Source organism: Kryptolebias marmoratus, linkage group LG3, assembly GCF_001649575.2.
Source record: "Kryptolebias marmoratus isolate JLee-2015 linkage group LG3, ASM164957v2, whole genome shotgun sequence".
NCBI lineage: Eukaryota > Metazoa > Chordata > Actinopteri > Cyprinodontiformes > Rivulidae > Kryptolebias > Kryptolebias marmoratus.
This window is the reverse complement of record NC_051432.1, coordinates 14,610,895-14,625,605: the sequence shown is the minus strand read 5'-3', so window position 1 is coordinate 14,625,605 and position 14,711 is coordinate 14,610,895. Positions and strand designations below refer to the sequence as shown.

At 40.1% G+C, this 14,711-nt stretch overlaps 1 protein-coding gene across 5 annotated transcripts in view; it reads left to right on the top strand.

The window, feature by feature from the left end:
- Positions 1-14,711, top strand: part of lrba (LPS responsive beige-like anchor protein) — a 174,937-nt gene that overhangs the window by 130,320 nt on the left and 29,906 nt on the right. For all 5 annotated transcript variants that reach the window (XM_037974594.1, XM_037974595.1, XM_037974596.1 and 2 more), the window contains exons 44-46: positions 1,075-1,215; positions 2,423-2,542; positions 5,361-5,513. In XM_037974594.1, the coding sequence (XP_037830522.1) occupies positions 1,075-1,215; positions 2,423-2,542; positions 5,361-5,513 (414 nt within the window). The remainder of the gene's footprint in view (positions 1-1,074; positions 1,216-2,422; positions 2,543-5,360; positions 5,514-14,711) is intronic.

Below are 14,711 nucleotides of genomic sequence, written 5' to 3'. Positions count from 1 at the left end.
TGTATAATTCACCGTGTGTACTCAACCACCCCAGTGGCCCTGAGGAAGCCCAGAGTGTATCACTGTCAACAGAGAGCTGCACAGTGTGGCGGCACGATGCGTTTTCACACACACCGAGGAGCACTATTTACAAAATAACCGAAAATATGCACACATAAAATGAAAGCAACCGTCACTGCACCGTGTGAGAATTTCTTTCTGATACACAAATACATGTACACAAACATATGCTCCACTGCACCCACACAGAACAGTAGCGGTAGCACAGATCGATACCTAAGACCTGCCCTGGAAGAGCCTTACTGTGACGGGCAGCCTATGATATGAAAGAGATCCAATTGATCCACACCCTGCAAGGCCCTCATCCTCAAAAAGCCATCATTCCATTACCATTGATCTGCTCTGTGTGTGTGTGTGTGTGTTAGGAAGGGATGATGGGTGGCTGGGGGGTTCAGGGTATGAGGCCCATCCAGCAGACGTCTAATAAAAATTGAGCCGGCCTGAAAGTGATTTCTATAAATGAGTCTTTAAATAATAGCCGAGCACAGGGTTATTGGTTTCTTGGAGATCAATGGAAAATTAATGCAACTTAAACATTTTTTTCTATGCTATAAATAGGGCTAGTGAGCAGTGTATTAGTTACAGATTAATAAAAGCAGAAATTAAAGTCACTCTCGTCTTTGCTGTTGCTATTCCTCGTAGGCACTCTTTCATTGGCGGACATTAGTTTTCTCTGACAGACTACAGCTGCAGGGGCTCCGTTTCACAGCCTCTAAAAAGCACTCTGAGGGGAAGGATTGATCTCCGTCTAAAGGGAAACATCATCTAATATTCATTTGAAATTGCACAATGGTTGCCAGCTTCATTTCCCGTGCAACCGATGTGCAGCAAGGAGTGGTCCCCAAATTTATTCACAATAAAAACACAGCCCGTGTATTCACTTTGCTTTCACTTTCAGCTTTGTTTTCAGTTCTACTTTCATGCAAAGCAGTTGTCATATAAAGATGTAGGTTATTTTTTTTGCTGCATACTTTTTTAAAGCAATATGTTTCTTGTCTGGATTTCTTTTTACAGCCCATTGGTGCGCTGAACCCCAAGAGAGCAGCGTTCTTTTCAGACCGATACGAGTCCTGGGAGGACGATCAGGTGCCGAAGTTCCACTATGGCACCCACTACTCTACCTCCAGCTTCACCTTGATGTGGCTGCTTCGCATTGTAAGTTGTGGCATTTGTATACATGTTCAGTTAATGGTAACTCTAAATGTGTAGCTTCCTTCCTAGTATCGATAAACCCTACGAAATAAATTGTCTGTATAATCATAAATATGACACATGCTATAGGATTTCTCTTTATCTAATAAAAGAAATACTACAGAACAAAGGCCTTATTTCTAGTTTTGTAGTTTCAGTAATATGGAAATAATTGTGAATGTTTATTTTTCTTACATACTGAATGAGGTCAAATGTATCTCTACAAATTGAAGTGTGCACTCTTAATGTTTCTCATTTATTCTTTAGCGTGTATGTATAAAATGACAAAACAGCTGAAATAATGCAGTCAAATGTCTGACTTTCAGTTCAATCACATTTTCAGAATTTCTTTAAAACATATTTGGTTTTGAGGTGTTCTTTGATACTTTTTGTTTTTTTTGTAAGAACTTACACAGTGTCCATTTTGCAATAAAATGTTCCCTTTTAGTACTTTTGTTAAATGGATTCCATCAATCTTTCTATACTGCACTCCTGGGAGAGGGAGGTTACTAAGTTTCTCCAACATGCAGGTTTTTTTGGGGGTTTTTTTTTGGTTATTGTCCCACTAGCTCACTGTCGCAACTATTCCCAGTAGAATTACCTCATTGATTCCCACACATCATTAGGCGGCTTATTCCAAAGCCACTTTACCAGTAACACTCACTTGTCATGCTCACTCAAATATCAGATGTTACAATAGAAATTAGATGATAAATTATGTTTTGTGTTTAGAAATGCATTGTGCCACAAAGTTTAGGATGCATAATCGTGTTCTAATATTTTGACTGGATAATGTGAGACCTTGTGGTTAATGTCTTTTAACTGAGAGGTTCACTTATATTCAGGCTGAACTCACTCAACTATCTACAGTGTTAGTTTACAGCTGTAGAGCAGCGCATTGTGCCCATGTCAATGGAGGCGATTGCATCAGAGAGACAGTTATTGATTTGTCCTAACAGGGTTATACATGATTAGAAAAACATCAAAAGCCCAAGTGTATTGACTTCAGTTGGCCACTGGGATTATTATTTCACTTGTTTGTTGTTTGACTCCAGTTTAGCTGCCATGTGAAAAAAACCAATGATTCTTTGTGTAATCTGGCATTACTGTCTGTTTTTGCTGGGCAGTTTGCTTCAGATTTATGTATTTTTGTAAATTTGTTTATTTACAGGAACCTTTCACAACGTTCTTCCTCAACTTCCAAGGAGGGAAGTTCGACCACGCTGACCGCACCTTCTCCTCACTGTCCAGAGCCTGGAGGAACTGCCAGAGAGACACATCTGACGTTAAGGTGCTGTCCACAACAAATCACAAACACGCATTGTATAAATATGAAGAAATACTAAAAACAGATAAAGTGCTGAGAAATGCAGCCAATTAAATCCCTATTCAGCATCCCACCAAAGAACAAAAAAATGTTTCCAAAGAGAAATGTTCAGTCACTACCAATCATTGTCCCTATGCTATGAAAGCTTCCTGGTCTTCTGATCAAAGCATTAGACTAATCCTCATCTGTCTCAGCCGTCTGTCTCAGATTCAGCCAGCTATAACATGGACTTGAATTCCTGCCCATTGGGCCCCCAAACAGTGCTGAGCTTTTGAATCTGCCCTGCAACAGCTCAGGTCATTCTCATACTGAGGGCCTTCGAACTCCCCTAGTGCACTCTTTTAACTGCCCTCCTAAAACATTTACAACTACAGTTAGACATTCGCTGTCAGAGCTGGGTTTTGCTTGCTCTCCTGGCACTGGGTCACTGGTAGGGGGAACAGCAGTGGTGTTGGGGGCTTTGACGCTTGATTGCGTTTACCACCCCCCCCACACACACCCCACCCCTCACCCACGTTCCTCAGATAAAACATATGGATTGTGTTACTGTGTAGCTGGCCAATGCTTGATTGCGAAAGCCCAACAACAGCCCTCGTTTGCTCTCTCAGTCTAGACCTGTCAATGTGGATCAAACTGTGAGAGCTCAGCTTCAGATCAAAACAAAGAGGAAATCTGGACCACATCAGTTTGTTTTCTCGTTCAGCTGGAATTTTTAGTATCTTTTAAATGAAAGTCCGTCGACTTTATCCACTTGGATGCACACATTTGTGTTCTGAGCAATGGAGGAATTAGAGATGAGATGTATCAATTAGGTATGCTAAGTACACCATTTAGCTTTAACGTAGGGGCCATTGATAGCAAACCTCTGTCCCTGCCAGAGGCCAAAAAGCCCCAGTGTTTTCTTATGCCATTGGGAAAAAAGGGGTGATAATGGGTTACAACACCCAGATTCAATGTGTCTCTAGCCTGGGTGACGCTAGAATGACCTCTCATCCCCAATCCTCTGACCTCTAGACTCAGCCCAAAGGCATCAGAGGGGGAAGCAGAAGAGAAAGGGAGTTAGAGGTAGCAACAGTTTAAGTGTAGCTGGAGAGCCCAGGGGCCAGAGCCCCTTCCAGTGACCCATGACAGGACAGGATTGGGGATCAGAGGGGCTGGCCTCTGACCAGGCTGGAGCAAAGGGGCCACCACACATAATGGGCCTCGCTAGGCAGGCTCGAATGCTGGAGAGTGAAGCCACAAGGATTTGTTGAAACGCGCGTGCACGCGCAATGCATGCCTAAAGCGACCTCCTGCTCAAATTTACAGCAAGCTGCAGTCAGTGAACCCGAGTGAGCTGGAGGCCTCGTTAAAAGGGCGACCTTTGGTTTCAGGTCAAGTTTTGTGAAGAGATTTCAGAAGTAAGGAAGTGCTGTGTAGTTGTAAACCAAAATGTTTGCTTGCTCATTTGATTGGTTGTTTTCATACCTATAATGAGATGAACAAAATTAAGTCGTAGGTTTAAGTATATATGTATTATTTCGTTGTTGGTCTGATAACAAACTGCAAACATGTTTGTGTCTTTAATTGTAGTTATAAAATGTTTTACATAAGTTCCCAAAGAAAACTGTCACTTGATCTTTTAACCTGTTTTTTTTTTGGGCTGATTCTCATATTTGCTTTATTCAACATCTTGTTTTGTAAAGTGAATGTGAAGACACAAGGAGAGCAAAATTAGGTTTGATGTCAGCAATGTACATTTGACACTTCCCTTTCTTTTATTTTCTGGCATTCCAATTAGAAAAAAAAACATCCTGGACACTGATTATCTTTAATTTTGAGAGACAAACCAACAATAACAACACCAAGCTCAACGTTGGCATGCAATCCTGATTTATTCACGTTTTAAAACTCAGTCTTCGTGTTTATACTCACTGTGGCAAGTTCTGCTTTAAGGCTGACAAATGGCTAAACATATAGGATTACATCTCCTGTCAGAAGTGCCTTTTTCTTCACTATCCTGCAAATTAGAAATATGTTAGGTTGTTCGTGACAACTAAATAAAATGAACAAAGTTAGACAATGTGGCTAACCTTTCCTCTTGCCTGTTGTTGTGGAAAAATCAGTGGACTTTTTTCTGTTCCTCTATTTCAAGCAAAGACAATATATCAGCGGTGAAAAACATCTGTACACAACATTTTTTTAACTTTTTATGTAGTGTTAGGGAGCACAGAAGCAATCCAGAGATGTAATTTTCCTGAGATATTTATTTATTCCTGAAAACTAACTTAAAAAAAAATACGTAAAGCTCAGTTCAGACTTTTTTTTCCAAATTAGGACTTTAGAACAAATAGTTCTTGGTATTATTAACAAATGATCACATCTGCGCCAATCTGGTCACAAACAACCTGCAGAAATCTGCCTGGATTTGTCCCAAACACTTTTTAAATGTGGTTTATGTCCGGTTCTGTAATTATAATTTTTTATATTTCAGACTTTTGGAACAGAATCTAGAAGTGTCTGAAACAGATTTAGGTTGATATTAGAAATGGGGCTTAAATGAATTCAAAATCTTTTATTCTTTTTAAATACAAACAATATGTATTCTCTGAAAGAATCGCAGGCCTTTTAATTTTTTAAGCATTGTCATCTCACCTTAAACGTGGGATCTGTGTACTTTACAGTAACCATTTCAGGTTGTGACTCAGTTCAGAGACATGCTCACATTAGCTTTTTTGTTTGCTGTGTTGGAAATAAGCACCGTGTAGACTCACACTCATGTGTTTCTGCTGTCTCATCTCAGGAGCTGATTCCAGAGTTCTTCTATCTGCCCGAGATGTTTGTCAACGCCAACAGTTACAACCTGGGAGTGATGGAAGATGGCACCGTTGTGTCTGATGTAGAGCTTCCACCTTGGGCCAAAAACCCAGAGGAGTTTGTGCGGATTAATCGACAGGTAAGACGCACAAAAAAAGCAGGCATAAATACGAAGCACGAGCAGTAACAGCTGAGGCTGAAGTCACTTTTCTCCAAATTTACCTTAAAATGCTAATTCAAAGAGACAGTGTTATTTCCTGATTGTATCAGTTACCTGACTCTCCCACTCCTCCAACATGCTTCAACTCTCAGATTGCTCGGCTGGCAAAGTGATCCAACAATGCCTAACATCCCTATCCACATCCCCATCTCTCTACTCTGTGTTCACACTCATCTGGTGCATGCCGGTGTGTGTGTGTGATTGCAACTGTGTCTCTGTGCATAGGAATTATACTGTATCCTCTTTCTGATCTCCTTGTCTTGTCTACTCTGCCCAAAGCAGAAATATTCAGTGTGTATATTTGCGTCTGACTGGCTGCCATATTTTCATTGTAGATGTTCTCTCCACTGCTGCACACAAAGCTCCAACTAGATGGGGGTAACACTGGGAGTTAAATTGCCTTGCTGTGCCTTTTGAATAAAACAAACAAATAAACAAACAAAAAAACCCCACCAGGGATAGAGTTTCTGTTGGTTGCAGTTGCCTGTTATAACATCATTCATAAAAAGACTAAAATAACACTTTTATAGCAAGTTGGACCTGTTTGTGAGGGTAAACAGAGCCAAATTTTCATAAGAAAAAAGGTTATGGTTTCAAATTTCAGATTTCCTCTTCACTTGTGTTTTTGAGGAGCAGCATTTGTTTAGGGTGTGCCCACAGCAGTAATGGGTCCTGATGAGGCTGGGTTTGCTCTGTGACCCGTGTAGTTTTTTTTTGCTGGGTTCTGTTAAGCAGCCTCCTGATATGACCAGGCCTCTGTCATTAATCACACGTTCTGCCTCTCTCTGTCTGGCTGTCGGTACGTTCTTGGCCAACGTCGATGTGTCATGGGGAAGGAAGCTTGTTGTGTTGGAGGCACGCTGTTTCGTGAACTGAACACTTCTGTTATTTGTGCTGAGAAGAAACACGCTTTATATTGCCTGCGAAGAAGTGTGTTGTGTATAAACAGTTAGTTTATTAGCTTTAAAAAAGATTCATACAATATTTACTCACGTTAAAAAAATACTTATTCAAATCATGTTAATTCTTGGAGTTTTTGCCTCTTGACCAGAATAAACTATTAAGTTTTTTGAAAAACAACCTATGGTTTTACAGAAATTAATGATTAGTAATTAGTCAAAAGAATACCTAAAAAAAACTCCATGGATCAAATATTTCCATTTATCCTCACAGAGAAAACACAGAACAAAAAACAAACAAAAGTGTTTTTATTACTGCTTTAAGATTGCCTCCCATATCTACTGCTACCTAAACGTCTTCTGTTCCTTCAATTTTTGCCTAATTTATAGCAGAGGCAATCTGAACTGATTCACGAAATCTACACTCACACACCTACCTGCTTCCTGGAGCTCCAAGGCTGATCAAATTTCTGTTGGCTACTTCTTTTTTTTTTAAATTTATTTGTTTGTTTGTTTCGCCAAACTGAGGTATTGATCCGACGTGCAGCCAACCTCATCAGTCAGGTGTGATCAGAAACGTAACAAGCTCAAAAGAACAATAGGCTCATTCTGTGAGAATCAGGTTCCCATTTGCAGAGACGTAGTATGAGCCTTGTTTATCAGTTGCCCCAACTAAATTCATAATTTAATAAAAAATACAATCTGCACATTTTACTTTAGACCAAGAATGAGTGCACATATTGTCTGCCATGCCACCCTTTTTTTAAAAACCATTTTAAGAGACCCAGTCGTAGAGTAGTCCAGATCATACATAAACTTGGCCGGGGACAAGCGTAGGGAGGGTAGTGTGGGTGGACAGGTCTCTGGTCATGACAGATAGCTGACATTAGAGGGTGTCAGCTGGCAACTGTGGTGCTGTTGGGAGAGAGATGAGCGCGGCGTAGAGCAGAGAGGAAGAGTGAAGGAGTTAATGGGCTGTTTGGCTCTCTTTAGCAATTCTGCTGCTAATGGCCTCACAACACGAGGATAGACAGCAGGACAGAATGCACAAACACACGCTAATGCACACTTGCTAGCAAACACACACACACACCTGCTGTCTCCACTCTGGTTATGAGCCTTAAATGATTAACAGCTAATTAGGGCTCAATCTGGAGAGGCCATTAAAAGCCTATCTCAGTTAAGGATTGCACTGCTGTGTGAAACGGCAGCTTGTTTTTGTTGCTGCGAGGAGAGTTGCATGGCTGGTAAGAAAAAATAAAATCTTGGAGAAGATATAAACATTACATCAAACTGTAGCCTGGTTGCTACTGTTCTGCTGGTGGAAATGTCATTGTTCGTCAATGATGTTGTTCAAGAAATGCTTTGCATGGCAACAGACTTACTATTAAAAGCCTAGCATTCCTTGAAGGAATGCATGTTGCCCACCACGTTCTGTGCCAGAGTTTAAAACTACGATCATCCCATGTCGATGCATGAGCACATGTAATATAGCAAGATCTCACATAAACTGTTAGCACTCAAAGCATGTGTTGGAAATGTGCCTCAGCTGCTTCTGCATCACAGTTTAGCTTAAAATCCATCAAATTGACTGAGTTCTATCCTTTTCTGTGTTTACTAAGGTCAGTCGGCTGTGGTGCACGTGTTGAATTGGACTGACTCCAAAAGTTAATATATGTACGTCCACTGATTACTTTCTGAGAGTTTCATTAAAGCCTGTCCAGTCGTTCATGAGATATTTTGTTAACATGACAAACAACCAGATACACATAGGCATGTGCAAAATCATTATCACCCATTTGCTATTGGTGGTAGGTGATAACAAGTGTACACAAGACTGAAGGCTTCACTTCACAACTACAGGTTTGAAATGCTGCGGAATACTTAGATTTTAGACGAAGCAGTGAAAGAAAAAGCACTTCAGCGCTTTTAGTGAGGCATGCATCACAACCACATTAAAGTACTTACAGTAAATACTTGCTTGTTAAAGCAGAATCCCTATTTCCACATCCGTCTCTCTCTCTCACTCACACGCACACACACACACACACACACACACACACACACACACACACACACGCCCACAAAGGCACACAGAGATCTTGAGGCAACATGCCACAGAGATCAGGAGCTGCTTGTTGTCTTTACCAGGAGGTCAGAGGAGAGGTTAAGAACTTGATCCCTCCTCCACCAGATAACTACATTTCTCAGAGCACTGTCAGCTCCTCTGACATTCCACTATATATGACCACGTCTCAGGTCTTCAAACCACTAATGAAGCAGCAGGTGATCATGGGTAAATTTGTGTTTGCAGATAATGTTTACCAGTACTGTCTTGGGTCAGGGTTTCAATGAAACAGCTGACATGTAGCAGCCTTAACCACAGTGTTTCTCTGATTTTGTCTGCTACTATTTTACGTTTCATAATGTATTATATTATAAACAAAAACAAGAAAATATGCAGTAATTTCCACATTTAAACGTAAGCACAATGTATATAATTTTGGTGTTTTTACTGTAAAGTCCAGTGTGATTTTATCACTCTTTTGGAAGCAACATTTAAAAGTCCAGTCAAATTAAATCTTTGTCATCAGACAGATTAACTCCAGTCTACCAGCTTAATTCACTTCAAATGACTTTATTCATCCCCGAGGGGCAATTTGAAGGCATAAAAAGTAGCTACACACATAAAAAGAAAAACAGTCACTAATTTACTGCATTATTATCTTTTTAACTAAGCCGAGCTGTTGCTCAGTGCAATTATTTTTCACAACTTTTTTAAGAAACAATCTCTATTTTGAAGCATCAAATGTAATTTACTCAAAACGTAAGTCAGTTCAGTCAGTTCTTGGAAACAAGCAGAACTCATTGTATTTTTTCCATGTGATTCAGTCCTTATCCCACCTACAGTGCTCATTTGCTGCTCCATTATTCACACATTTGGTTCCTTTCAGTCATCCGAGTTCTTGCAAAGCTGTTGACAGAGCTACCAGCCACACACATGGGAGAGATAGGCAACATGTTACTTTTTTTTTTCTTTTTCAGCTCACTCAGTGGAGTTACAGAGACATTAGCTGCAACTCCCTTAAAGAAGAACTGAGTCTTTCTACTTTTTTAATGGACAAATTCAGTTGAGTGATTGGTCAGAATGGTCAGGTCTCACTGTGAGTTTGTGACGTCTGTTAGGCCGATAGAAGCAAGAGTCACACCATATGGTGCTTTGGAAGGCGACTTACTGAAAGTAGGAGTTGTGAAATGAAAGTGGAAGAAAATCTGTTATGTTTTCTCACTTTTTGACTTCTGTGTATTAACATAAGGAACCCTAATCAGAACATGTGATTATAAAATCTTTTAAAACGTATTTTCTGCTCCTCTGTTGCAACACCGGTGCATTGTTCTTGTACCAACTCAGTCTTGAGAAGCACAGAAGAAAGACATGCTATTTCTTTATTAAGTTTATTTGGCACAATTGGCTGTGAAATACAAAGCATGAAGCTTAGTGAATGAGTCTGCATGAATTACTTAAATACTCTCAAAACTTTAATGGAAATTTCCGTAATTGCATGTCCTACAGGGCTAAGCAATAAGAACACTGTACCCACACCTTATGAGCTCAGATTTAGCACTGCAACATAACAAATAACGTCAAATACAAGTTTATGCCAAAACTGACTTTTTCAACAGCTTCAGAGATGTAGTAAATCTTACCCACACTCTGATTGCAGCTAGTATGTAGCTTAGTTTTGACAAACTAAATTGGAATGCTGGCCAATGTCTGTTAGAAATGTGAGGAATCCACAAAACTACGAATGGTTGTTTAGAACCTGTAGCCATTTCACAAGCAGAGATGTTCCTCCATGAAATGAGAAATGACAAATCTGTAGTATTAACTCCTAGCCAGAACAGTTAACTTTAAAGGGGAAAAAATGTTTTTTTGCCAAATATTTTTTATTCAGACAGATTGTGAGTTTGCCTGGGCTTAATGTCCCTCTGACTAAAATTGACTAACTTACATTAAAACCTTTTTTCTTTGTACAGAGATTATTCGTGTTCTGAACAGTGCTACCATTCTGTTGCATGGAGTCTCACATTTGACCTTACAGCTGTTACAGTGATGGTGACGTCACCACAATCCTTCCTGCAGACGTGCATCTACATGGCTGCTAACAGACAAGTGTCATATTAGGAGGAGTTAGATTACTGTTACCCCCCAAGCTTCTTATATTAACACCCTCCTTGAAAGTCTGTTTCTGAAGTTTGTCAGCTTTATATGATGACAGCTTTTCACACTTTGCCAATCTGAGTGATAATGAGTCCTACCAGGACAAAATCAAGGCATTAGAAGATGTTCATAATGTTTTCCAATTTGAAAACTGTTTAAAAGCAGTATTGTTAGCATAGCTTACATTTTTATTACCATGTGGACTGGTCCAGTCATTCCATATTTGAGTGAGGTCCAGAGACAAAAACATGTTCCACTCTGATAGATCTTCCATCTCGGCTACCAGCTACACGAAGTCAAAGAATGTGGCTGTTTACATTCATCTTTCATCCCAACATCTCTCTCTGAGCTGCTGGGTCCTACATACGGTGGTTCCCACAAGCCTACGCATCTTCTTCTCACAGTAACCCCAACGGAGTTCATGTGTAAGCTGAGGTAAACCACTGCAAGTACTTGTGCACTTGTGAATGACTGAGTGAGTGAAAATTTTAACATTGTCTGGGCCAAAGTGGCTTCATGTACCAAAACACAGCTTACCATGTTAGGCGAGCACTAATCTATTCCCCTGGTGTCTCCACTGAAAGCTTTGTTGTAGGATGGGAACTACCACGTGGGGCAGATGACGAGGGGGGATCTGGCTTATGTCAGCCAGCGCTCACTGTAGGGGTATTGTCATGCATACGGGCAGACATGTTTACTGTGTGCTCAGTGTTTTACGACCTTGCCCCCCCCCCCTTACTTCTTGTGTGCCTCCCCCTCATCTCTTTAACCTCCTTTTCAGTGATGTAATGGAGGAGGCTAATGAGAGCCTGAGAAATGGGATGATCTACTGTTCCTGAAGTACTCACTCACTAATGTTGTCTGTCTTTTTCCTGCACCCCTGCACAGTCTAATTTTACTTCAGCCAAACTCAACTGAAATGCCCTTCTGCAGCATTACTCTATTTTTACACTCCTTCAATCTAACATGTTAGTCTTTTGGCTCAGACTGTTGGACTATACTCATAAAAGTAAAAATGTCCTTATGGGTAGGGTATTTTTACTCTTATGGACTATACACATAAATACAGTTTGTGGTTGTGATGAAACTTAGTTTGGATTTTCATGGTCAGCAGCCCGATGATGTACTAGGTGGCACTGTTACTTCACAGTAAAATGATTTCTGGTTGGGGGTCTTGGCTTGAGCCTTTAGGTGTGAAGTTAGACTGTGTAGGTTTGCTTCAGGTTCTCTTCACACAACCCAAAACTTGTTCTTGAAGTTAAGTGTAAATTGTTAACAACATAATCTAAGCAGCATTAGTTGTCTTGTCTCTGAATACTCTGTGATGGACTGAGTTGAACCATTCCAAGGTGTAACCCTCCTTTTGACCGACGACAGGTTGAATAGGATGCAGATACGCATGACCCCAAACAACTGAGATGTCTCATAATACCTGACCAAGTAGCTAGTCCAAGCCTTCTCTTGTTGTTGGGAATTAAAGCCAGCAGGACCAGGTTTATGGAAGCTGCCTTGTTGTATTTTTGGGATCAGAGTCTGCGTACTTGGGATGTGGGGCTTTAAATCTTGTGACCTTTTAAGCGTAAAATAACTAATAGCAGTTAAATGTATTCTATAAATGAACATTTGAACGTGCAGCAACAAGATAAGAAGTATGTGAATCAACTACAGTCAGCAGCTTAAAATAGGAAACATCTGAAGTGTTTGTTATTTTTTGATAAGGATAATGTCCCAATTGTCTGCACGGAGGGTGCAGGGCTTAAAACTTGTATACTTGTCATATGCACACAGGAATGTAAATTAAATTTGCTGATGTAAATTCTTGGTCAACCAAAACATGACAATCCTAAGGGCTGATAAAGAGACAGAACCTTTTGGATGAGAGCTGAAACATCTTCAAGAAACAAGTCTGTTTTCTGTTCAACTCTTAGGACAGACATGAACTCCCACCCCAACAAGCTACAACTCTCCACATCCCACCACTTTCATAACTGTCTCCGTGAAGCCCAAATACACTCAAGCTGATCAGTTGAGCCATTCATCCTAATCATCTCCACTCTTCAGTCCACCAGCCAACTCTATAATCATCAGAGACAATTATGCTTCTTTCAACAGCTATCCAAATATTCCTTCATTCAGAGCTGAAGACTTGGTCACTGCTCCTATGTTTAATCAGCTCAGAATGTTGACTTAGCGTTTGGGCAATTGATGCTATCATCTTATCACACTGGTGATGTATTTGCTAACTTAATTAGTCTTCCAAAATGTTGGAAGATTGATGGGTTTTCTTTCTGCAGGTGCTTTTTAGCAGTTCTTGAGATCATACTGAAGTTTACAGTGTGCGGTTTTCTATAAAAAAAAGAAAAAATCTAACTACACAAGATTTCTTCTGTTCTTATTACTGCATTAATTTCATTTCTTCTGCAAATAGCTGTTAATTTTGTACATAAACTAAAGTTAAAGTGAAGATATTGATATTTTTTATTATTCTCTCCCCACTGTAAATCAGTATAATTTGCTTTATTCCTTTACTTCGTAGTAAGTATTGTTTACTCCAACGTCTTTGCTGTAAATTGGGCCAAATCCAACATGGCATGTTTGTTTTGAAAAGATCCTTTCCCAGTGATTGCTCATTTAGCTTCTTTTCACCCCTTAACATGATATTGTTGCTCTTTAAGTGGGCAAAAGATACAAAGAAAGATGGGAGGAGAGAATTAGGGGTTTGGAGTCTCAGGTTCCACTTGCTTGTGAGTGCCTCCATTGAACCTTAGCCAAAGCTCTCACAGTTGTGACCTTTTCTAATTAGCTGATGTGGAAGGGGGTGGGACTGAGGTACCACACACATCTGGGGTTCACTTGGTGTGTGCAAATACGAGAATAAAGGAAATGGTTCGTTAGCGACTGCTTTAAGGATCCCGTTCCTTACGTCATCTGTTGGCTTTTTTCTTTTCTCCTTCAAATTGAGGCCCCAGTTCTCTTTGCCGTGCACAGCCTTCCTCTGCCTGCTTCGAAATGAATCCGTTTCTCATCTAAATGAGTCCTTTAATCGAGTGCTTGTCAACCTTATGCAAAAGCGGCTCCGGAAGACTTGATCCAAAGGATCAAATGACTTGAAGAAAGAGCAGGAGGAAAAGAGAGGAGTAGCATTAAAAATGTGTGAGAATGAGTAGCTGTGGCCTGGGGGATGATTAAAAACGGGTGAAAGAAGAACAATGATAAAACATTGTTTCTATTAAGGATGCTTTGTTTTCTCTACACAAACAATTCTATTACCTATTACAACTGATGAGGAAAGAGAACCAAACCAAAAACCAAAATTGACTCACCGGGGGGTGGGAAAAGTCAGCAAACTTATTTTCTCCAGATAAATGAGATTCACTCATTTAAATTCTGGCCCAGGGGTGCAAGGATTCATATTTAATATTTTTCTCCTGTAAAAGTTGTTTCTTTTTTTTCACATAAACTAAATGTAGTTTCCAGAATCTTTTGATCAGCCTGTTTTTTAACATGCGTAATACATGCAGAACTGACATGTGTAAGCTTTATTCATCTGTTATCAATTAAAACACACACACACAAACACTGACATATGTGTGTAACTGATATATGTGTGTTCTGTTACACACATGCACCATCAGTTACACATGTCCGTGCACACACTTGACATTAGTCTTGGCATGCAAATGAGGGGATTGATTTGTTAAGTGATGTTTTAACATCCTTACAGACAGCTCTCCATAAGTCCTTAAAAGGGTTTTTTAGGACCAGTGAGGGAAGGAGGAAAGCGTTCACTGTCACCTCGTTAAGACTGGAGTGAAATCCAGCTCGATCCAGTTCATAAAGCTCACCACAAAACACAACGAGCTACGGAAACTCCTCCAGCGGGCTCGGCACAGACCTGGAGCCTGGACACAACAACTTTTAGGGACAGAAAGATATTTACTAAGAATTTAATAAGATAAAAGAATAAGATAAGTTTCATGAAGTAAGTCTCCTGCA